Source organism: Nasonia vitripennis, chromosome 3 (assembly GCF_009193385.2).
Source record: "Nasonia vitripennis strain AsymCx chromosome 3, Nvit_psr_1.1, whole genome shotgun sequence".
Classification (NCBI taxonomy): domain Eukaryota; kingdom Metazoa; phylum Arthropoda; class Insecta; order Hymenoptera; family Pteromalidae; genus Nasonia; species Nasonia vitripennis.
This window is the reverse complement of record NC_045759.1, coordinates 17,864,523-17,887,575: the sequence shown is the minus strand read 5'-3', so window position 1 is coordinate 17,887,575 and position 23,053 is coordinate 17,864,523. Positions and strand designations below refer to the sequence as shown.

General features: G+C 48.4%; 1 protein-coding gene and 1 long non-coding RNA gene across 2 annotated transcripts in view; both read left to right on the top strand.

The window, feature by feature from the left end:
• Window positions 1-246: 246 nt before the first annotated feature.
• The window catches only part of LOC100121967 (acetylcholinesterase 2), a 114,935-nt gene continuing 92,128 nt past the window's right edge, over window positions 247-23,053 (top strand). Inside the window, exon 1 of the mRNA XM_001605518.6 lies at window positions 247-1,850. Coding sequence (XP_001605568.2) covers window positions 644-1,850 — 1,207 coding nt within the window. The 5' untranslated portion in view covers window positions 247-643. The remainder of the gene's footprint in view (window positions 1,851-23,053) is intronic.
• Window positions 8,426-10,635, top strand: LOC107980942. Its single transcript, XR_001729072.3, has 3 exons — window positions 8,426-9,744; window positions 9,851-9,955; window positions 10,029-10,635. It is a non-coding gene; the product is annotated as an uncharacterized LOC107980942 (long non-coding RNA).

The following is a 23,053-nucleotide window of genomic DNA, read 5'->3' as shown; positions in this document are numbered from 1 at the left end:
ACGGCTCGCAAAGTGGCATCAGCGAGGTGACCTCCGCTTTTACACACGCGCAGGCAGAAAGAGAAGACGTGTGTAAGAACGCTCGCGCGCACACGTACGCGTCTCTCTGTATCTATAACAACGTCCCTCTCTCTCTCTCTGCAAGAGCGCGCGCGCGATACCACCACCACCGGCCGCCCCGAGCGAGAGCGAGACGGAGCGAAGTGCGCGCCGAGAGGCGGGAGAACGACTCGCGACCACCTCGCAGCCACGGGCGCGATCAGTCGACCCCGTGCATCGCGGCACGCTGGCCGCCGCGCTGTATCCTACACTCCGTGCGTGTGCGTCGCTCGCTGTCTCCCGCCGCAAAGATTCGAAAGAGTCTATCAGAGCTTGCAGAGCTTTTCTCCCTATTTCTCGCCCATCTCGCCCAGAGCGCGCGTCGTTGCGGCACAGCATAGCATAGAGCTGATGCGCGCGCGTACGTCGGCGCGCCGGAGCGCGCTACCGTCCCTCAGACTTCGCTGAACTTGAACCACATAGCCAGCCGCGCGGAATAGTAAAAAGTGAGAGTGACTGCTGCGAGTGCACACACAGTGCGCGCAGATCGGGCAGCTCGAGGCGCGTCGTGCTCGAGGGCAACTTGTTGCAGCCGGTGCCAGAGATGCGCCGCCCCGGGAGGAGGCTGCCGGCGCTGCTGCTGCTGGTCCTGCTGGCAGCGCGGGCCAGCGGCGCCGAGGAGCAGGACGACCTGTTCGGCGCGACGCACAGCCACATCAGCGGCGGCAACCACCGCGCGCGCCAGATCAGCGGCATGGGCAGCGAGTACGTGGAGGACCCGCTGATCGTCGAGACGACGAGCGGCCTCATGCGCGGCCTCTCGCGCACCATCCTCGACCGCGAGGTGCACGTCTACTACGGGGTGCCGTTCGCCAAGCCGCCCGTCGGGCCGCTGCGCTTCCGCAAGCCCGAGCCCCTCGAGCCCTGGCACGGCGTGCTCAACGCCACGCTCCTGCCCAACAGCTGCGTGCAGGAGCGCTACGAGTACTTCCCGGGCTTCGAGGGCGAGGAGATGTGGAACCCGAACACCAACACGAGCGAGGACTGCCTCTACATGAACCTCTGGGTGCCGAAGAAGCTGCGGCTCAGGCACAAGGGCGGCGGCGAGTCGACCGAGCGCTCGCTCAACGGCATGCCGATCCTCGTCTGGATCTACGGCGGCGGCTACATGACCGGCACCGCGACCCTCGACGTCTACGACGCGGACATGATGGCCGCGCGCAGCGACGCAATCATCGCCTCGATGCAGTACCGGGTCGGGGCGTTCGGCTTCCTCTACCTCAGCGACTACCTCGGCAAGGCCTCGGACGAGGCGCCCGGCAACATGGGCCTCTGGGACCAGGCGATGGCGCTCAAGTGGCTCAAGGACAACGCCAAGGTCTTCGGCGGCGACCCCAACCTCATAACGATCTTCGGCGAGTCGGCCGGCGGCGGCTCGGTCTCGCTGCACCTCATGTCCCCGGTGACCCGGGGCCTCGTGCGCCGGGGCATCCTCCAGAGCGGCACCCTCAACGCGCCCTGGAGCTTCATGAGCGCCGAGCGGGCTAACGAGGTCGCGCGCATCCTCGTCAACGACTGCAAATGCAACGCGAGCATGCTCGAGGACAGCCCCTCGGAGGTGATGGCCTGCATGCGCCAGGTCGACGCCAAGACCATCTCGGTGCAGCAGTGGAACAGCTACGGCGGCATCCTCGGCTTCCCCTCCGCGCCCACGATCGACGGCGTCTTCCTGCCCAAGGACCCGCTCGACCTGCTGCGCGAGGAGGACTTCGAGAAGACCGAGATCATCATCGGCAACAACGAGAATGAGGGTAGGAAAATAGAATCGAAACAATATAGCGAATCCGCGAGTCATTTTTCAAAGTGCATTCCGGACAGTTACGGAAGGATTATCTTCGCCCCCGCTGCTGGCGAGGGAGACTATACACAGCCGCGCCCACGTACATAAGTAGCGCGCGAAGGCGTCGGTCGGAATAAGTTGCGACGCTTGCGCGCGGTACACACCGAGAGAGCCGCACGTTATATAGCTACACATCCCTCTCCGACGCCACCGCCGTCGTCGCGCGATTATCCTATGTAAATTGCGCCGCGGATATAATGGCTCGCTGCGCGAGATGGAAGTTTGGAGCTCTCTCTCTCTCTCTCTCTCTCTCTCTCTCTCTCGGAGTGCGACGCAGTGTGCGTGTGCGCGCTGTATACACCGCCGTGGGTCGGATGCGACGATAATAATACAGCCGCGCAATTACGTATACGCCCACGCGTCAGACACACACGTCTCACTATAGAGCGAGCGCAGGGCGTTTAATCATGTCGCTACAACTTCTCTCTCTTTTTATTTCTCGCGAATAGAAAGCAGCTGCATCCGCGATTCGGTTCCGCGAGCGCGTATGCGCTCTTGGCATTGAATTTACATAGAACGCGCGTGGACTGCTCCCAGGAGAGATTTTTCGACTGTATGCGCGGAGCTTCTCTCTCTCTCTCTCTCTCTCTCTCTCTCTCTCTCTCTCGGGCTGTTCGACTTATTTACGAGGGCTGCACCGACGGCATGATTGGAATAAACGTTCGACGCGCTTTTACTTTCCGGACAAGGCTTGCGCGCTAAGCCTCGGGAAAGTGAAAGATGGATCGATCGATTGATTGATTGATTGATCGGTTGGGGATTTGGACGCCGGGGATGTTTACTTATTATACACAGGCGACGCTTTCGCAAGACTCGCATGCATAATGTATGCGCGCGCGCCAGATATACGGATTTCCAGGATGCCGCGCGGCGCGAGAGCTTGCGCGATACGAATGAATTCGAGATGAGTCGCGCTGGAAATAGTGTGGAGGATGTGCTTCTTCGATTATTCGATATCGATGTGCGTGAGTCTTCGAATATAGTCGACATTGCATTCGTTATGCATCTGCAACAACGTCTCGTCATAGTCGCGCGAGTATGCAGCACTTTGGTTTCGCGCTGCGGAGAAAAAAGCTCGTTTTTGCCTGCGTCGGCATCTCGAGGGCTGGGCGCGTTGTTGACCCGTACTTTTGTCTTTCAAGAATCTCCCCGACCACCAGCGGGAATTCAGTTAAAAGTAGTAAGTAATTGGATGATTAGTCGACGCGGCGGCGGCGGCGGCGACGAGGGGGACTTTCGAAACTCTACTTCATTCTCGTTCTCGCGCGCTTCTTTCGCGTGCGCGAGCGCGACTAAAGTGCCCATCGAACTTAATGGAGGCAAAGTGTGTCTGCGCGCAAAGTTTCGCGAAATTCTTTGTCTCGCGCGCTCGGTGTGGAAATTGATAAAATAAGGTTTCGAACTACACTGGGAGGGCAGGTCTATTTTCGTATAGGTATAGCGTCTGGTAGAGTCGGATTCGGGTTAATGTGGCGATGTGGGTAATTAATTGGGGTCACGCGTGTGTGTGTGTGAGTGTGTGTGTGTGTGATTGTGTGTCTATTATTATTGTAATGAAACTGTTTATTGGATATGCGAGATGAATAAGTCAAGAGTTCGGGCGCGAGAGAGCGAGTGAATTTAATTGATTTGCTGCGCGGGTTAACCTACTTCACTTCTTCAAGCTAATTTTTAACGGTATGAACTCGTCAATTCAATCGGCCGCGCGTGTTGGACTGCGTGATTATGAAACAGTAACGGTTGGATGGCCATCGCTATACTCGATCGGTATAGATTTCCTTTTCGAATATATTTGAAACTCAAGATTATCCAATATTCTTTTTACGCGAAATCTTAGAAAGAATATCGCCTCTCGCCGATACACCCGCGCACCATACGCATCACCCCCTCTCTCTCTCTCTCCCCGCACACACATAAACGAGCTGCGACGGTATCAACGATTCGAGCGCGAAACGTTCAATAAACAACGGGCTCCGCACGCATATAATCGCTCGTCGTATTCTTACTATTATTGCATCTCGCGCCATACAAGATTACGCGAGCCCGTAAACACTGCAGTACACGGCTGCGCCGAGAGCAATCGAACACCGACACTTGCGATTTCATATCCTCGCGGCCTAACAAACTCGAGTTACCCAACGGGTTTTCGCGCGCGCTGCACACTATATGGCGGTATTAAATTACAATATAACAGCGTCGAGTCCGGCCAGTGCGCGCGCGACCGATGCTCTCGTATATAATAGTATATGTACGCGGTACAAGCGAGTGCGACACGTTAATGAACAGCTTCGCTCGTAAATTTAATTTCGTCGCCAGCGGGAGAGAGAGAGAGAGAGAGAGAGAGAGAGAGAGAGAGAGAGAGAAGTGCGCCGAGCTTTTAAGAGCGGGTGCAGTTTTAGTGCGATTATTATAGGTGGGTGGCTGTGACGATCGGTTAACCGGTACTTTTTTCGGGAAATTTTGAAATTTCGTGCGTGTGAAGTATAATAACAACGAGAACTTGCCCGATCGTTGCGTGTTTGTACTTTGTATAGCCTAGCTATCTCTACAGTCGATTCACTGTCTAATCCTTCTCGCCAAGGCTAAAAATCGCGCTTGATAGCTTTATCCTATCCGAGCTTGGTTGGTTTTTTCCGCGCGCTCGCTCGAGAAACGATAAAAAGCGAATCAGAAGGCTCATTGGCGATGTATCCACGAGCGCTTTTACGATATAGGAAGAGAATGCGTATAAGAAGAGAAAAAAAATATCAATTTTTTTTCTCCCTCCCCCGCTCGCTCGCTCGCTTGCACCGGCGGATTTACGAGTTTGTTTTATACGCGGCGCTCGAGCTTCCGACGCGACGCCAAGAGGAAAATTGCCCTTCACTAGAGAGAGCCAACTTTTCGCGCGCGCGCACGCATTCAATAATGAAGTTTGCTTTTTTCGCTGCGTGAAGCGCTGAAGAATTAAATTTTTACGCTCGGCGTGAATAATATGCTTTTTATACAGAGAGATGCGTGCGTGGCGCTGTGTGGATGATGCTCGGTTTGAAAGGCGAGGGAAATGAAATGAGAAAGAAATCGAATCAGTGCTGAGTTTGGTGGCTTTGAATTGTTTGTTTGTCTGCTTCGTATCAACCACAAGAATGTTGATTACGTTATTAATGATCCATATCCGAAACTGAATCAGTTTTTAATGAATTCATAAATCACAATAAATTCACAATAATTCTGAAGGCATCAGTTATCGAATAAGCGACCCAACAAGGCAGTTTTGGCGTATAGGTGTCACACCGCTATATCTCGACTCGGCGCGCCGATTTGTAATGAGGAAAACAGGAAAGTGCCTGTGCGCCGCCTATCGTCTCTAGTGAGTTTAAGCTGAGGGAGAAAGACAACATTTTTTTTTATTTTTCAACAGACATTAAAAACGTTAATCATACGTTCTCTCAGTAAGTATAGGCTTCTCGGAAAAACCCGCCAAATTCAAAACGCACAAACATCCCAGTAAAAACAGCAGCTCCGAGAAAGAGAAAAAGGCGCTCGATATAACAAATCGCGCGCGCTCTCTAAGTCGGTCCGGCGCTCGCTCGCTTCGGCCAACCGGGAAATTAGCGGGGCGCTGCAGAGTAAACAGCCAGCGCGTACACATCGTACGTTTTTCGAGTTTGCTTAACCACGAGCGCGGGGGACCTCGCCGTGTGAACTCTATAGCAGCGCGATCGATTCGCCCTACGAACGTGCAAAGCCCCGTGCTCGAGGGAAACAGAAACAAAGAGAGAGAGAGAGAGAGAGAGAGAGAGAGAGAGAGAGAGAGAGAGAGAGAGAGAGAGAGAGAGGGACGAATGTAACTGGAAAAACGGCTAAAATGTGCTGGAATAAAAAAAAAACATACACCCACGCGGCGACGCTTAACTTGGTTAAGCCGAGACGTTTTGCGTGAAAAATGTACACCCAAGCGCTCGCGATAAAATGCCTCGCGCTTCAAATTATATGCCACTCGCGCGAGAGCTGCGGGAAAGTGAAATTATTACGTTCTAGGAAGTTAACGCGCTGAGAGAGAAGGAGGAGGGCTTTTTGACCTGCCGCATAGTGTGTCTGTGCGTTTGTTTGGTTTTTGCTTTGCCCCGCTTTGTTTTACGGCTTAATTATGTGGTCGATCGCACTCGTCAAAGGGATTATCGAATTTTCTAGGGGAAACTGCTTCTATTCATCCGACTCGTAACGATTCATTACGGCCTATTTCCAGCAGTCAAACATTGTGTAGAGCTTTTTAATTTTAGAAGCCGCCGCAGTCGAAGTCTATATCAGCGGCTATGCACTCACCGCCTTCATTCGTAACACCGGATAACGAGAAATATTCCAGTCCGCATAATCAACTCCAAAAACACCAATGATTAACGATCTCCTCGCGCTATCTCGCTCCACGAGTTTCACCCAAATAAAAAAAACCCTAGAGATAACGGATAAAAAATAAGATCCAAACAAACAAGCGATAACTCGGACGTCGAAAGAATAACACTTGCCGGGCGTCATATCGTGGCCTATCTGTCGAGTTACATATACTTACGCTCAAATATCGACGAGGGTCGGTTAGAGTGTCTCCCGCGCGGCACATTCACACGAGTATACGTAAAGCCAGACGCAGGCACTAGAGGCTAACTCTTGCATCTTTAATCGCCGGCGCGCGCGGAAGTCGAGGTGAAGGAAAGGAGGAAGCGCTCGCCGCCGCCGTGATAGCGGCGAATATATGCTACGGCACACGCGCCTTATCGATTCGTGCTCGCATTCCGCGACGCCCAGGAAAAAGGCTATAGAGAGAGAGAGAGAGAGAGAGAGAGAGAGAGAGAGAGAGAGAGAGAGAGAGAGAGAGAGAGAGAGGGTGGTGTGTGTGCAGGTATGAGCGACTATCTCACGTTGGCATTAATGCATTAGTCAAAGATAGCATTATGAATTCACGAGTTTAGATACCGGGCTTTGCGTAGAGTTGCGTATTTCTTTCGCGCTTTGTAATCGCGGAGAGTTTGACGCGCGAGTTGAAGCTGTGTGTTTATTTTGTCGGAGGATAGGGGTCGAGTTTTTAAGTCTCTGTTACGCGCACTGAAGTTTTCCCGCATGTCGGTCGGAATTACTCCGTAAACTATATGCAGCCAGCTGAGCACAATTGCTTCCGTGTATAAGGTTATTCATCTCTTATTTTCCTTCTCTCGCGTCTAGTGTATCATCGGAAGGTCCTCGAGGAGCTGTTCAAATAATTCTTGTTTGATGAGGTGCTGCGCACTTCGGCGCAAATATTTCCCGAGCGCAAAGATATGTATAAGAAGAAAACATATTCGCACCGCTGTGTACACGCGTTTACGCGCAGACACGCGCGATTATTATTTGCTGCATCGAATCGCACCGCGGAGAAATTTATACTGGGAAACATTCGAATGTGTCCATCGTAACTGTAATAATATATTGTACGCACATATTTCTCTCAGCTGTATACCGATATGATGTAGGCCAGTAGTCGAGCTTTCGAGAGCGTAGGTGTGGTATACATTTCGCGAAATGCGGACTGCACAATTGACGTAGCCCGTCAATACCGAGAGACAGGCACAATACGCCAATGCGGGGCCGCATCGGGCTTCGAATTTCTAATTGAATTCACATACGTTAACGTTATGCGCGATGTATGAATTTCTCATTAGCGAGAGCCCTAAAATAGCCCCGCGATATGTATATGTCGCTATACACTGCACTTGCAAGTATGTTATATTCAGCGAGATGGTCGCTTCCAAACAGAGAGAGAGAGAGAGAGAGAGAGAGAGAGAGAGAGAGAGAGAGAGAGAGAGAGAGAGAGAGAGAGAGAGACCCGAGCGACAATTTCAGCTAATCAACATCCCTCTCGCTCCGCCTTTGTTTTTAACGCGCGTGTGTTATAGACTCGCGAGCAATTCAGCTTCCAATTAGCACGCGCCCTGCTCGCAATTATAAAAGATGCGCAGGCGAGCGCGTTTAGGGGATACATATCCAGCGGCATTGTCACCGGGCCGAGGCTACCACTGGTGCAGCCTGATGCAGTGCTCTGCTCTGTCTCTTTCAGTGATTCTCTATTCGTATCTTCGCCTCCTGTCACTCGGCCGCTCTTTTTGACCCGATTTTCCGTGCTGCTGCTGCTACTGCTACTATTGCCGACAGATAACCGTCTTTCATACCCCCTGTAGCTCTCTTTTCGCTTTGTGCAGTCGACTTTTGCGCTGCTCTTTTTATCCATACATTATACGCCGGCAATTTCTCTTTCATGTTTTTATATATCTCTGTGCCGTTGTCGCGCTATATACTGTCCTTCGATTTTGCCGAGCTTTCGATCTGATGCGCGGATTTCACTCTGAACGCTTCGTCTCTCTCTCTCTCTCTCTCTCTCTCTCTCTCTCTCTCTCTCTCTCTCTTGCCACAAGCACAGGGACTGTGCTTCAAATATGTCTGGCATGCGGGTGGCAGGTTCCTGACCAGGCGCAGGGGGGGGGGGCGAGCGCGCGCACGTGTTTGCATCTGCTGCCGATTTGCAGGCCATTCTCACAGCGTGTCAGGCCGACTCGAAACAACTTCGACGACCGAATACACGCATGACTGTCACTGATAAGGACGAAAACACTGACACCTCAAGCAACGGACAGGAGTCGGACCTGGCAAGCAAATCGGATGCACCTTTGCCAGCATCGTCGCCATCATTGTCGACTGTATCATCTGCATTAACATCCATACAGTCGTCATCATCCGCGCCCTCTACTTGACTGGCGAGGCCCCTTCACAATGCGCCGGGTGCTTGGAGTGGCTTGAGGGCGGGCTTTCTCAATGTGAACTCGCTCAGGGCTCGCATTGGGATCGTTCGCGATTTTCTAGCAGAGCGCCCCTCATATGATATCTTTGGTTTCGCGGAGACATGGCTGGGTCAGATTGTGGATGACAGCCTGGTTAACATCGGGGGATATTCCATCATTAGGCAGGACCGAAATTTAAACGGGGGTGGCGTCGCCTTATTTGTACGCAGTGGTTTAAAAATTAAAAAACTTGTTTCTTCCGACACTATGGGTCTAGGAAAACCTGGAATCCCAGAGTATCTTTTTTGCAGCGTACAAAGGGGCGACTCACCTCCGGTGCTTCTCGGCGTCATTTACAGGCCCCCGAAAATTCCGATGCAAAAGGACTCAGACCTGTTTGACTTATGCGGCGAATTTAGTCATAAGATCATAATGGGTGATCTGAACTCAGACCTACTGTCTGACTCAGACGACGCTGCTACTATGAAGCGTCTGTCTGAAGAGTTATCTCTTCAGATCATCCGGCATGGTCCCACGCATCATCATACCTCATCAGTGTGCCCAGGTGTGGCGATTTATCGCCAATTTGGCGATTTTTGGTAAGTGCTGGCGATTTTTTTATCTTGACTGGCGACTGGCGATTAAGTGGCGATTCGCTTACTTGCCCAGCGATTTTTTTGGCGATTTACGAAACTTTCCATAAATATAAGTTTTTTTTTAAATAAAAAATTTGAACTTCGCGCTCAATTCCAACCGTTCTAAATAAACGACAACGCGAACATAGCTGTTCTGCCTCTCTCTCTCTCTCTCTCTCTCTCTCTCTCTCTCTTTCTGCACTAACTTCAAGCAGTAACGCAGCTATTTCGGTTGTCTTACCGCGTATGAAACTCTGAAGTATTGTACCTCACTTAGGACCACCAGTAGGTAACATGCTAGCCTATGAAATACACGTATATGCCATAACGCCACGGGACAAAAAGCTTGACTACTTTTTCCGCGAACTTTTGACTCTTCCCAAATGTGAGTATACCGGCCTATACGTACACAACGCCTTAAGCTATACGACATCGCCGATAGCGTGCTGTGTGCATCTTGTCTTTTGTCGACAATTTTGAATGTTTTAAAGATTCGATCTTTCGTCATCGCCACTCGATTCCTGTTAGCAGCAGTGCACTGTGTTCTGTGTTCACCATTTCACTTTTAACAAATTCATCATTCATTACATTGCAATGTAAGTAATCTATCTACTTGTAATTCTTGTATAATTATGTGATGCTTTGTTATTCGATTTATAAATTTTACAGAACAAATAAGAATTATTATAACCTTGAAAATAACATCATACAGGATATACAAGCATAATAGTAATAGATTATCAAATGAATACTATCGTTTTAATAACCGAGGGTCTACACTATTTAGATGAAGAAGAATGTTTATTAATACGCTTGAAAGATAGATTAGTATTCGAAAGCATCTCGGATCAAGAGAAGAGTTCAAGATCGTTTAAAGTAAACGAGTTGCGTGATATTGAATTTATTGTAAAAGCCAGCAAAACACCATTAGATAACCTAGTAATTTGGTGCAAAAACAGGTTAAGTCAAAAGGATAAAACAGAGGAGCTAGAGTTAAAGTTACGCCAAACTCTCATTAAATTAATAAATAACTTATCACTAATTGAAAACCTACTACAAATTATATTTGATCGTACGTTGGACCTGGATACCTCTGATCTAAGTATAGCAGATACAGTGCTTATTTCTAACAGCGATACGGATAGCGATTAAGAAAATTTTGAATTTAGTACATTAATAAAAATGAATAAAAGCACTAAAGAGAAGAAGAAAAGCATTTACAACTATAATGTGAATTGGGAAAAGGAATCCTGGGCCCAGGGTAAGTTGCTTATCTAATATACCTGATAATATTATAGATCGTATTGTTAATATTGTATATCATTTAAACATAAAAAAACGAGAAAGCTCGGGAAAAATATTTGAATTCATATTTGAATCTAAAACGATGTATGTCATGAGGTAACCTCATCGTCTCACACATGGATTGACCTTATCATGACCGACGAAAACGACACGATCCTGGACTCTGGGAATGAGTGGCTGCCTAGTTTCGGCAAGCATTGTGTCATAGATGTCTCGCTAGACATCTACGCTCCGACTCCCGTGAGTGACACTTTCTCTTACCGTGATTACAAACGCATAGACACATCTAGTCTGGTTGACCTCCTGTCTTGTTGTGACTGGACAGCCATGAATTCCATCGAAACCGACCTGGAGGGTGCCTTATCCGTTCTTAATAATAATTTAAAATTAGCAATTGATGAATTGGCACCTTTGAAAACGGTTTGCCCACGTAAGAAATCTGCTCCCTGGTCTGGATCAGAGCTGAGGTTCCTCATCGATAAACGCAATGCTACACTCAGACGCTATGAGCGCACGGGGAGAGCGGAGCTTTCCGATGAGGTTCTTCGACTCACCAACGAGGTTGACTTGCGTTCTGCTCTAGAGCGTGAATCCTTCCTTCGCCAACAACTATCAGACGCTCTTGATGAAAACAGAAATATATGGAAGGTAATGCGTCATCTCAGCCTCCTGCCTGGGCGTACGGAGGAGGAGTTTTTCGGTTTCACGCCGGGAGAGCTGAATGAGCACTTCGCGGGAGTATCGGTTTCACCCCTCGAAAATATAGATAACGCAATGGACACTATCTTACTTGCAAGCGAGGAGGGCTTTACTTTTAGCCCTGTTAGTATGAGCGACGTCGTTCTTGCTATATCTCATTTTTCCTCGTAAGCGAGGGGTGTCGATGGTATTCCGTGTGGGGTGGTCGTCAAGGCCCTCCCAATTATTAGCGAATTTATTCTTAATTTATTTAACTGCTCCTTCACTCAGGGAATCTTATTAGACTGTAAACTTATTTGGAAACTGCAAGTGGATGCCATTACGAAAAAAGTCAACAAAGCCCTGTATAGCTTGCGGTTTATCAGAGGCTGCACCACTGAGATTCTCCGCAGAAGACTAGTCGAAACACTCATACAACCACACTTGGACTACTGTATTCTGACTATCCTGGACGCGTCTAACGAACAACGAATACGGTTACAGAGACTGAGCAATTCTTGTGTGAGATTCATCTTCGGGGTTAGAAGGGATGAACATATTAGTCCCTACCGGAGGCGTCTAGAATGGCTACGCACCGATTCCAGAAGGATTTGAGGTCATTTTATTATACAAGGTGATTCGAATCGGTGAACCTGGGTACTTGGCCTCATTTTTCGTTAAATACAAGCCGAGACCTTCCGGCAGATGAGTTCCTCCGGAACTAAGCATACCTACTGTGAACACCGAGACCGGGGCCAGAGCCTTCCAGGTCCAGGGTGCTCGTTTCTGGAACTCTATCCCTACTACCCTGCGAAACCTACCATCCCTCGCCTTCTCCAAGGGGGCACTGCGGCGACATCTGCTGGCTATCGAATCGTGATGATTCTGAGTCCTCTGGCGCTGCGTTTTTAATCTAGTCTGACTCGGTCTATAGGCCGTAATAATTTTTCAGTATTATTTACTCTGATACCAAAGGTGCAATACAGATAGGTCTATGACCAAACCTCACGTGTACAGCGTTAAGTTAGAAAGGTTTATTGTGATAATTTATACTGTGATATTTAACATGACTAAATGTGATTTCTTTTGTGATGGTATTTTTACCAAAGTATTATTTTAATCTGTGTAGGACAAACAATTTTACCTTCTAAAATGCTGTAATTATATTTTTATATTCTCTCTTTGTTAGTTTGTATGAGACACAGTCTTATGTGATCTCAACGAATTGTATTGTTTTTTGCTTTGAGCAAAATAAAGATCTATCTATCTATCTATCTATCTATCTATCTATCTATCTCTAGCTTCGCGATGTTATTCAAGTTATGTTTGCTTTGAGCTATGATGATCCGCGCGGACTGTCGTCGCGATACTCAGCTGCTACGTCATTAACACTTGCTTTGTTCGACCTGGAGTATATCCGCATTGACGATCGCTCGGCATTTTCCAACTCCGTGTGGTTTAATGTTATGAATTAATTAGCGTGGTGGACTGCGGTTGCTAATATTTGGAGAAGTACGTATATGTATACATATAGTATAGAAGGACTATCACTGATTTATATTCCGTAAATAAATCATCGATACATGCTAATTGTGTCATGTACCAAGTTCATTCTCTGCGAGGTGTGAATGCACATGCGTGTGATGCTCTGTACTTTTATAGAGGGTACATCGCCATTAATTTCTCGTCGATCAACAATAAGCAGTTAGAATATATATTCGCTGCTGAGGCGAGCCAGCTCGGCATGCCGCGATATCCACACACAGACGCACACACACACAACCAAACACTCTTATACGTTCCTAATGTCGTATAGTTGTGTAGGCAGTGTGTGACCTTTCCCTCTCCTGCACATTGATCATTCAAAGAACGGTCCTGATCAGTTATAGCATGTGCGGCCCGACTAAGCAAAGCCCACAAGGCAGTCTCGGCAGAGGTGGTACACCGCTATATATCTAGACTTATCGCGCATATGCTGATTTCGGGAAACCGAAAAGTGCCTGTGCGCCATCTATCGCCGCTAACCAGAGATACGGAGAATTTAAGAAGTGGGAAAGCTCCAATCCAAAACTGCTTCGTTCCGATGCACACTTTCTTATAAGATTTAAATAAAAGCGCAAGACCGCACGACCAGCTGCTCGAACGTCGCAATCTCTCGGCATCAGCTGTTGCCGGATAGCATCGTAGAGAGCATCGCAGCGGGGTATCGGTGCATAGCCCTCTCCGATGGATTCAGCTGATTGAGCTCGGCGGGACATTGTGCGCCTAAGCCCGTGTGCGCCGCGTCACGATGTTAAACCGCGACCGATGACAGACACGCATGCCGGCCGCCGTGCCCGCGCGTATAATAACGCGCGCGAGCGTACGACGCCGGGCAACGCTCGCGAAATTCAAATTACGTGGCTATACGCTCGCTGCAAGCTCGTCTGGCGCGAAAATTAGATCGCGGCAGTGGCTATACTGGACGCACCGCACGCGGTCAATGATTGAGAATTAGATTGACGCGCTTCGCACGCTTTTCGTTCGATATCTTCCTATGCCGATGCTCCAGCTGCTGCTTTGCCGTACTTTATGAGCTTTATTTGGTAAATTTTAACTTAAACCGTCGTTGAACGAGATTATTATGCAGGTTGGCGAGTAATCGGGTCATGGTTATAGGAATGAGGCTAACAGTTGGAAATAAAAACTGTCGCGGTGAAAGTCGAAGAAAATAACACTCGAAGCGGTGTGTATTACGGTATCGATTAGATAAGTATACCGGGGAACAGGAATGACACTGTGTATTTAGGAGTATAATTGAAATGCCGGGACAGGTATTTATCACTATTATTTATTGCGGGCTGAAGTACACGATGGCTTGTTTTCCTCCACCTGTCGGCTGCCGTTTACGACTTTTTCAATAAGGTCGAGCCGCCGCTTTTATGCTTCTCGAAACTTACGGCAAACATTTTACGGGCCGCAATTTGGCGGAAAAAAGGATCATAGTGTAAATATTAACACAGAACAGCGTTCGCTACACTGCGTAACTCGAGAGAGAGAGAGAGAGAGAGAGAGAGAGAGAGAGAGAGGTCGACGCTTGTCAAATAAAACGTAGCTCAGCAGCTCTACAACCTACATGTTTTCACCGCCGCGTCATTCGGAAGAATAGCTCGAATTAACTACGTCGTCGAGCTCGTTATAACGACGACGGGACTTCTTAATTGTTGAGACGACGCAGTCGCACTTGCGGTCGAGTCAAATTAAGCTCAGCAGCCGCTGCAAGCTCTCTCCGTATACGTGAATAGATATGCAAAAGAACGAGTCGTGTGAATGGCTTTATGGCCTTCGTGTCGCGAGACATAAAAGAGAGAGAGAGAGAGAGAGAGAGAGAGAGAGAGAGAGAGCCCTGGTGTGCGTTGATGTATACGGAAGCGTTTAGCTCGAGCCTAGTAATTTCTTTTTCTTTAGTTTGGGGGAGCTTTATGAAATTGCCGGACTAATTACGTTTTCATTAGGACTTATATAGTGGCCTCTGTGTTTAAGTGTTTTTCCGCGTTTACGCCAGGAAGTCGGCCAATGGGATTAATTTTACGGCTTTTCGAGGATGCTTGATTCATCGCAACGAAAAACAAATCTGCTTTTTTTTTCTCAAAAAATTATATCGAATGGTAGAAACTAGAGCGTAGAGATAGTAAACGGCCGTGAAAATTGTGGCTCTTCAGCGATTTTCATTAATCGTTCTGCTCCCGTAGCCGGAAATACTTTCCACTACAACAAACCAGGCGAGCTTGCGTTAATGTTTGCGAGCAACACTTTCACGCAACAAATAATTAAATTATCCCGCGTGAATACGAGACCTGTTGCACTCGATCATCGGATAAATTATACGAAGCGTTCACGTATTCCTAAGGCCGCGTCCGTTAATCCCTCGATAAAAGCTGTTCCCCGTATTGCCCTCTGAACAATTTATTCAGCTGCGAATCGTAAAGTTCGAGCGCAGAGCGATTCGAATATCCCGCGTTCCGTCATGCATCGGCCCGTATAAAAGAGAGCTGACGCTCGGCTGAACTGTATTATATACGTATATATCTTTCTTTCGCTTAAGAAGGTGCAAGCGTTTTACGAGCTTTATGAAAAGGCCTGTGAACCGCTCGCGCATCACGCCCAAGTGATTCCGGCAAAAATGGTGTCTCGTAAAACCTCGGACATGCGGGAGTACTGCATTCGGAGCACGTCAAGGATCTCTTTGCTATTTTCCCCTCCCCCTCTCTCTCCTTGCTAGAACTCTCTCTTACCTCGCTTAATCTGTCTCCCTGTGATGCTTCAGCGTTCCGTTTTATTGATTTTTTTTCGATTTTCCACGCTGCCTCACACTTCTATTATTTTACCGATCGTATTGCGAAGAACTCGCGAGAATCTACATTTTTGGAAACTTCGGGGACTCCGAGCTTAACGAAGGCGAGCACGCGTAGATTATACAGAAAAAGCCGGATATATTCGGCTGGGGAGCTTAAAATTCAAAAATATTCTCCACTTCGGGATATTTCAGCGTTTTTGCGAATTGAACGCGCCTGGCTGCATTATGCATGGTCTTATCCCAAAGTTTCAGCATAGGACTTAGGCAACGCGAGCAGCTCTTCACGCGCTTAGAATTAGAATTTCTCACGGCGCGTATCGGGTCCCCGAAGAAATTAAAAACTGTTATTTTCTTCGTTTTTTTTTGTGAATTTCGCCCACCGAAAATATACGGCGTGTACCGTAAAACGATTTCCAAGTTCCGTTAAACCTATAGGCGACTATAGAGCCGTTATTGCGTGGCATGAACATTTCGCTTTTCCGATACCCCGCAGTCGTTAATCCCCCGCCGGTTCATCGCTTTTCATTACAAACTTCGCGTAACAGTCGGTGTATAATAGTCGCGAGGTTATTAAATCGCCGTATACGCCGTAAACCTCTGCTCTTCGATATATACCGCGTCATCCAGAATACCGATTGCACAGCTTTTTTCGCGCTTCCAAGGGCGTCGAACAGAGACGGCAGTCGTGCGCGGTCACAGATACCGGGGGCGTTGTTCTCCATACCTTCAAAGCTAATTAAAATGGTCCGCGACGGGAATGCGAATTTACGCGCTACACAGCAGTCCCCGGCCTGGTATAATAGTCGCTAACGGTAGCCTTGCCTAGGGAACAGGTGTATCTGCCGGCGGTGGCCCAGCATATATATGTCGCAGTCTGGAGAGAGAGAGAGAGTGGGAGAGAGAGAGAGAGAGAGAGAGAGAGAGAGAGAGAGAGAGAGAGAGAGAGAGAGAGAGAAGCACGTACGGGCCTGCAGAGGACGCAAATTCGCCCCTTTGGCGCAGCTGCGCTCACGTATTCCGGCTCTTGAAGGAAGCCAGCGAGCGTGTTCGGTGCGCGCATGTGAGTATTGTTACGCCGGCGCTATGCTGCAGTCGGGTCACGCTCTCGGGGGTCCGTTTTAATACCGGCCTGCCTGTCGGCAGGAGAGGTGAAAATTCAATTTTTGTCCGATTGCCACTGTTCCTATTCCTCAAAGTTCGATTGTATAACTGTCCCTTTTTCGCGATTTTATAAGTAGTAAGAGGTCAGGCTCGCGACAGACGCGCGTATATATATATATATATATATATATATATATATATATATATATATATATATTATATATATATATGTAATGCAATACACTGCAAAATAACAACGTCTATTACACTCGGCGAGAGCGAGGCGCTCCATAGCCGATACGAGTCCCGAGGGAGCAGTCGAGAGAGCCCTCGTATACGAATCAGTCATAAACATTCGATGAGTGTATAACGGCGCTGCACCTGATGCGCTTCTCGGGAGCAATAGCATCAGCGGCATAATGACATCTCCCCCGCGATGGTTCGATCTTTCTCTCGGCGAGTGTGTGTCTACATCCCCGGCATTTTCTCGCAGCCTGCAGCGGCTCGGAAAAGTCTCGAACGCCGGCGAAGTGTGCAGCGCGCGACGGTATGGGATTTTCTTCTTTCCCTCTCGCTTCTATTTTCTCCGCGCTACGATTCCACCTATCCCTCTGCAATAATGCTAAAAAGATCCGAGAGCGTATACGGGAGGCCAGAGGTGGAAGCGACTATCCCGTACGTGTACGTGTGCTGAGGGTGTGTAGAGGCGACGCTTCTGGATACGGGGAGCTTATATAAGCTACGTGTGTACGCGTGCATGATGTATGGCACGAGCGCGCCGCGTAAATGCATGCCAGCGGGAGGCAGCTGTCGCGAGCCGGAAAATAGAGGAGCGCCGGGAAGAATGACGGGATGAGAGTGTGAGAGAAAGAGAGAAAGGGAGGAGGAGCTGAAGGAAATGCTTTTATTAGTCGAGGACTTCCCGAGTGCATACAATGCCTACTCGTTCCGCTCGCGGACTTTTGTCTTCTCTCTCTCTCTATCTCTCTCTTTGTAGAGGAGCTTCATTTTCGCGCCGAGGAGCTTCCCTCGGATACATCGAACTTCCCTGATTCTGCGCGATGTTGGGCGGAACGATATCTCTGCTTAGCCGAGCGCGAGAGTCGCGTTATTAGGCGAGTTTAGACGTTTCGCTTGGCAAATTTCTTCCTTTAACTATTTTGCTCTACATAGACGAATTAAAAAAACAAACAAATGAGACTGAAGTTACAACCGAGTCGCAGAGCGTTAATCGCCGCGCACGTGTACAATATAGTTTCCGGCGTTTAACGCAAAACTACTATCGCAAAGTTTCAATTAAAAGCCCTCACCACTCTACCGCTGTAGCATAGTAGTTTACATCGAGCAACTTTTCACCGTTTTGTCCCGACGAGTTTCGCGTGCGCTCGTATACGAGAGCCGTTCCGCTCTCTCTCTCTCTCTCTCTCTCTCTCTCTCTCTCTCTCTCTCTCTCTCTCTCTGTGTCTTTGTATACGCGAGCATAATTAATTGGCGTGGACGTCGCGGAATCCCGAAAACGCGCGCTGGTCGCCACGATCCTCTCCCTTTTATGCGCGCGCGCTCGCAATGGATTAATTTGTATTTTTCCTCTTTTTTCGAGAGCCGGGCTTTGTGTGCTAGCGGTTTACGAGCTCTGAATGAGGAGTTACGTCGCGTGCTGGTTTTAGCGCTTTAAGCGATGCTCGTTTCTCCGGCATCGAGGCTGAATTTTCGCTTTTGTCGCTAAATGGTTATTATGCCTTGTGTGTGTGTGTGTGTGTGTGTTTGTGTGTGAGGGGTGTAATCGATTTATTTCGGTTTTGGAACGCGATGTAGTCGCGAAAATTAAGAGCTATTTTTGACCAGCCACAAACGATCCCGCGCGTGCCTCATACAATGGCGAGACGAATGCGATTAATGTGTACACGTTCTGAGAATCGAAGTTGACTCGCATGCGGAATTTCAATTAGAAGCCGCGTAAATTGCTTCCGAATCTCGCTTCGGATCATGCTAGCACGAATACGATGGGAAGAGACAGTAAACTTGCGTTTTTAATCTAAAACAATAGAGTAATCCGAACGTGACGTTTTCATCGTCGCAGTAAATAAGTTTCGTCAGTGCATTAAATAGTGGGACGAAAATCGTGGAGAAAAAAAAATAACCAAAGTACAAAGTTGAAATCGAAGCGTGCGCGCGCAAACTTGACACGTCCAATGTGATTTTCTCCCCGCGACGGTAAACTCGCGCCGAGCTGCAAGATTCCTGTAACTCGGGAAGTTAGATCGACTTTGGCGCATCCGGCCGAAGTGCACGACACTTCGCGAATCGGTAACGAAGCTTGCACGTGCACCTGCCGTTCGCCAAGTCGCTGGTAATTATTATCCCCGCGCGTTCGACTATCAGGGCCCCCCATAAATAGCGCTGTAGTCGTAGGCTAACCGGGTGATTAATCGCGAGAACTGTATTACGAGTATCCGTTATCCGAGGCTTTTAGATTTATGTTAGAAGTGATTTTGCCATGGTTTTAACGGAGAAGTAATCGTGTAAACTATACAATAAAATTATCTATTTGATTTTTCAACTTATTTTACAAGATCTAAGCTTCATTTCGTCAAACTAGCAGCACACGCAGCTCGAACTACGGCCCAGTACTCTAATTAAAAATGCAAGCGGCCTTGCGCAGCTGGGATTTCCGCATCCTCGACTTAATGTATTCACGGTTTTAGTTAATGATGATTCGGATTGCGGTAACTACGACCCCCCACTGCTCCAATGCACACACTTCGAGCTCTAGCGTGCTCGCGCGAATATCGCGTTTGTTTTGATTAGCTGCTTTACGCTCGACTTTTACGAGATGGGAGTTGTTCTTTAAAATTTCCCCTCTGAGTCGATACGGCGAACATATTTCTTTATGTGTTTGGACCTACACCGCTCAAAGGGAATATTTATTACGCGCTCGAAAGGTATTTGGGCTGAGAGGCGTGTTTCGTTTTTTTTTTGGTTTCTTTGATGTTTGCCGGGGAGAGCTTTTAAGCCGCTGCGTGAAATGCGGTTTACTTCGCGCTGGAGCGATATAGGTGAACCATTTTTGCTAGAGGCTTGCTCGTAGGTTTGCACTGATTGAAGCGACCGTGTTTTGATTTTCTGTGGGCAGATCTGACGAATTGATACCGCGAATTCTCCTCTGTGTAGAAGAGTGAAAAAGGTAATTCCCAAACGATTCAAACATCAAACGATCGCGTCATAAGCGTAAAATTATCTCATGCATACAGCTCGCGATTAATTAGCAAACTAGTAAGCCGTATAAAACTATCGTTACTCCCCTTTCACACCGTGTATACACTCGTGTGCGCATTACACTCGCACTGCCATCGTCGACGACTTAATAACGCAGGTATGAATAGCTGCACAATCGCTGCGATCCCAAATGAATAATTCATCGGCGCTATAAATTTAATGGCCTCAAAATCCGGATCGGATAAATTTTTTGCGGCTCAGCGCGGATAATAGAATGTAGCGTTAATTAATTAAGCGAAAGCCATACCATATGCGCGATGTGATGAAGTAGAGCGACGCGGGGCTGACGCAAGAGAGAGAGAGAGAGAGAGAGAGAGAGAGAGAGAGAGCGCCGAGCGTATAACCGCGAATTTAGATGAGATATTGATGATGAATAAACGTTTTTGCAGCTAACTACAAGCGGCGCCCGATAAATTGCTAGCACAGGCGCGCGCGTGCAACTTTGCAATCGCGGCGCGCTTGATTTACGGCCGCAAGCTCACCGACGAGAAGGATAATAAACTGCGCGATCGTCGAACATCCGCGAGCGCGGCAGTAGCTATACACACGCATACACACCAGTTTACTGTTTCGGACGATATATGTCTTGTGTGCAGTGGGTACGCGCGACCCCAGGGCAAATAGATTTAATTATCCGTTTTTCGATTTATCCGCGCGCTACGATAGCACCTGCGCGTGGAAGCTCTTTTTCATGGGGGATTTTTCGAAAAAAAAGAACTCAGTGGAATCTATCGCGTTTCATTGCTATTTCTCGAATTCTCTCCTCGAAACGATGCAGTTACATCGATATTTAGTTTCCAAGTGCTACGGATACACGAATTCGAATAACAATCGGATAAATACCTTTCACGCGCATGCAAATCAGCGCTAATAATCGGAAGAGCACGTAGCACATTCAGATTCATCGATCTCCAATCGGCTAGAAAAGTTCCCTTTCGAGCTTGCAAAAAGCTCCCTCCTCTTTCCCTTGGAATATAAGGCAAGCTTGGTTAATCACGCAAAAAAGGCTCTCTCCGCTCGCACATGCGTGATCCATTGAACGGCTCTCTCAGCGCAGTAGTAGCAGAGCTTGCAGCCGCACACGGGTCCTGCGATGATGAAGCCGTGCGAGCTGGCCGTATAAAAAGACAGCCGGCTAATTACGGTAATACAATAAAGAGCCACTCCGCTCGGGCCGTTCCCGACTTGGCGCGCTGCATATTAAAAAAGGAGGGAGGGAAAAAGCTGATAAAAAGGAGCCAGTGGGCGTCGTCCGCTCGTGCATTCACACGAACCTGGAGAGAGTGAGAGAGAAGAAGGTGTGCGCTCTTGGAACAGCGCCATATCGGGCATAAAGGCAAGCGCGCAGGCGGTGGTAGTAGCAGTTGAACCGACGGCACAGGGGCGAGGTTTTAGTGCCTCGCCATATTATTAATGTTGCAGAGCGGAAGCTAGTTCGTGCACTCGCGATATCAGTGGTATACTCTTCTCTCTCTCTCTTTCCGCGCTTTCTTCTTACTTTCTTCTTATCCCATTCCGGCGTTTACGTCTCCCTTTCTTTCTCGTCCCGCTCGCGCGTTGTTTATGTCTCGTCGGGAATTTCGCGCTCGCGCGTTCTATAACTTTGCGGCGCCGCGCGAGCTTTTTCGGAGTTGCAGCTAGGCAGTCTTGTTTTTGCTAAGTGAGTTACCTAATCTCGCGCGGACTTGCATTTTGTAAACGCGGTCGGTGCACGAATTTTTCGGAGCTTTACGCCGGGTTGACTTAATAAAACCCGAGGAGGAAGGGTTTCGTGGACGGGGTTGTCGTCTATAGCTCTGAATCGGGTGAACTTATTACGAAATGACGAACTTCAGCTCGAGAATTATTCGAAAAGTAAACTCGACGCAAGCGATAAAGTTGTTTTGCCACGTCTGAGCCCGTCGGGATTGTTCTACTGGCGCACCCCGATATTGCGTTACTCCTCCGGTTGTGTTAAATTCTTCTCGAGAGCCCGAGTTTCTTCGACATAGGTTACAGAGATCTTCGAAAATAAAACTTTCATTCCGTACCACTTTTCCGATAACGCGCAAGAATCCTCTAAATCATGCCCCGAAACACTTGCCAGTCCGGCAGCGTTCGCGAAGTCATGGATTTTATTCACACGGCGTGTGAGCTGTACCACCGATCGAATCACTCGCGGGCGTGTGTGTAGGTACCTCTATCTATATATACATGTGCGCAATGCACCTGAACGAGTTGGCCGTAGGAAGAGAGAGAGAGAGGCGCGAGGAAATTGGGATGACTGAATTAGCCGCTCGCTGCGCTCGGGTTGATTTTGAAAATCGATATGGGAAATTCACGCGAGATTAACGCGCGGCGCGCGACGTCGTTCCTTGCTCGCTTAACGGAATTATTATTTGGCGAGGGCTAATCGAGCGCGCGTGACGTGTCAGCAGGCTGGCCGCGCGATAGATCGTGCGGCTGTATGTGTGTGTGTGTGTGTGTGTGTGTGTGTGTTTAAAGTTTATTATTTGTGAATGTGTGTATTCGAGGTTTTGCGCGTATGAATATTGCTTTACTGGGCGGCGAATGCAAACGTTTGAGAGGGAGAGACAGACTGTATACACGCGCGAGCGGTTGGTGTGATGTATGCATACATGAATAAAGTTTGCGCTCGCGTGTGTGTACATCAGCGAAGAAGTTTATTTTGCCCGAAGTTTCGCTCGGAGCAATCCTCGGCAGCGAAGTTTTTGCAGTTTCCGCCGATCCGTTTGTTCCACTGTAATTGTGTGCAGCGTTGTTGCAACGCTTGAAAGAAGTAGGATTTTTTTTTTGAAAAAAATTGCCTAAATCAGCAGTGTAAGTAAAAAGTGGCGAAAGAATCCATCGATCCTTATTATTCACTTCCGCATTGTCGCATCGGAGAGCAGAAGGCACATCCATCCAAAATTCGAACGACATTAATCCGGCATACGTGTCCAACTCGGCATGAGCGTTACATGTGCGCGAAACTCGAGCTGCCTGTTCAGAGCCGAGG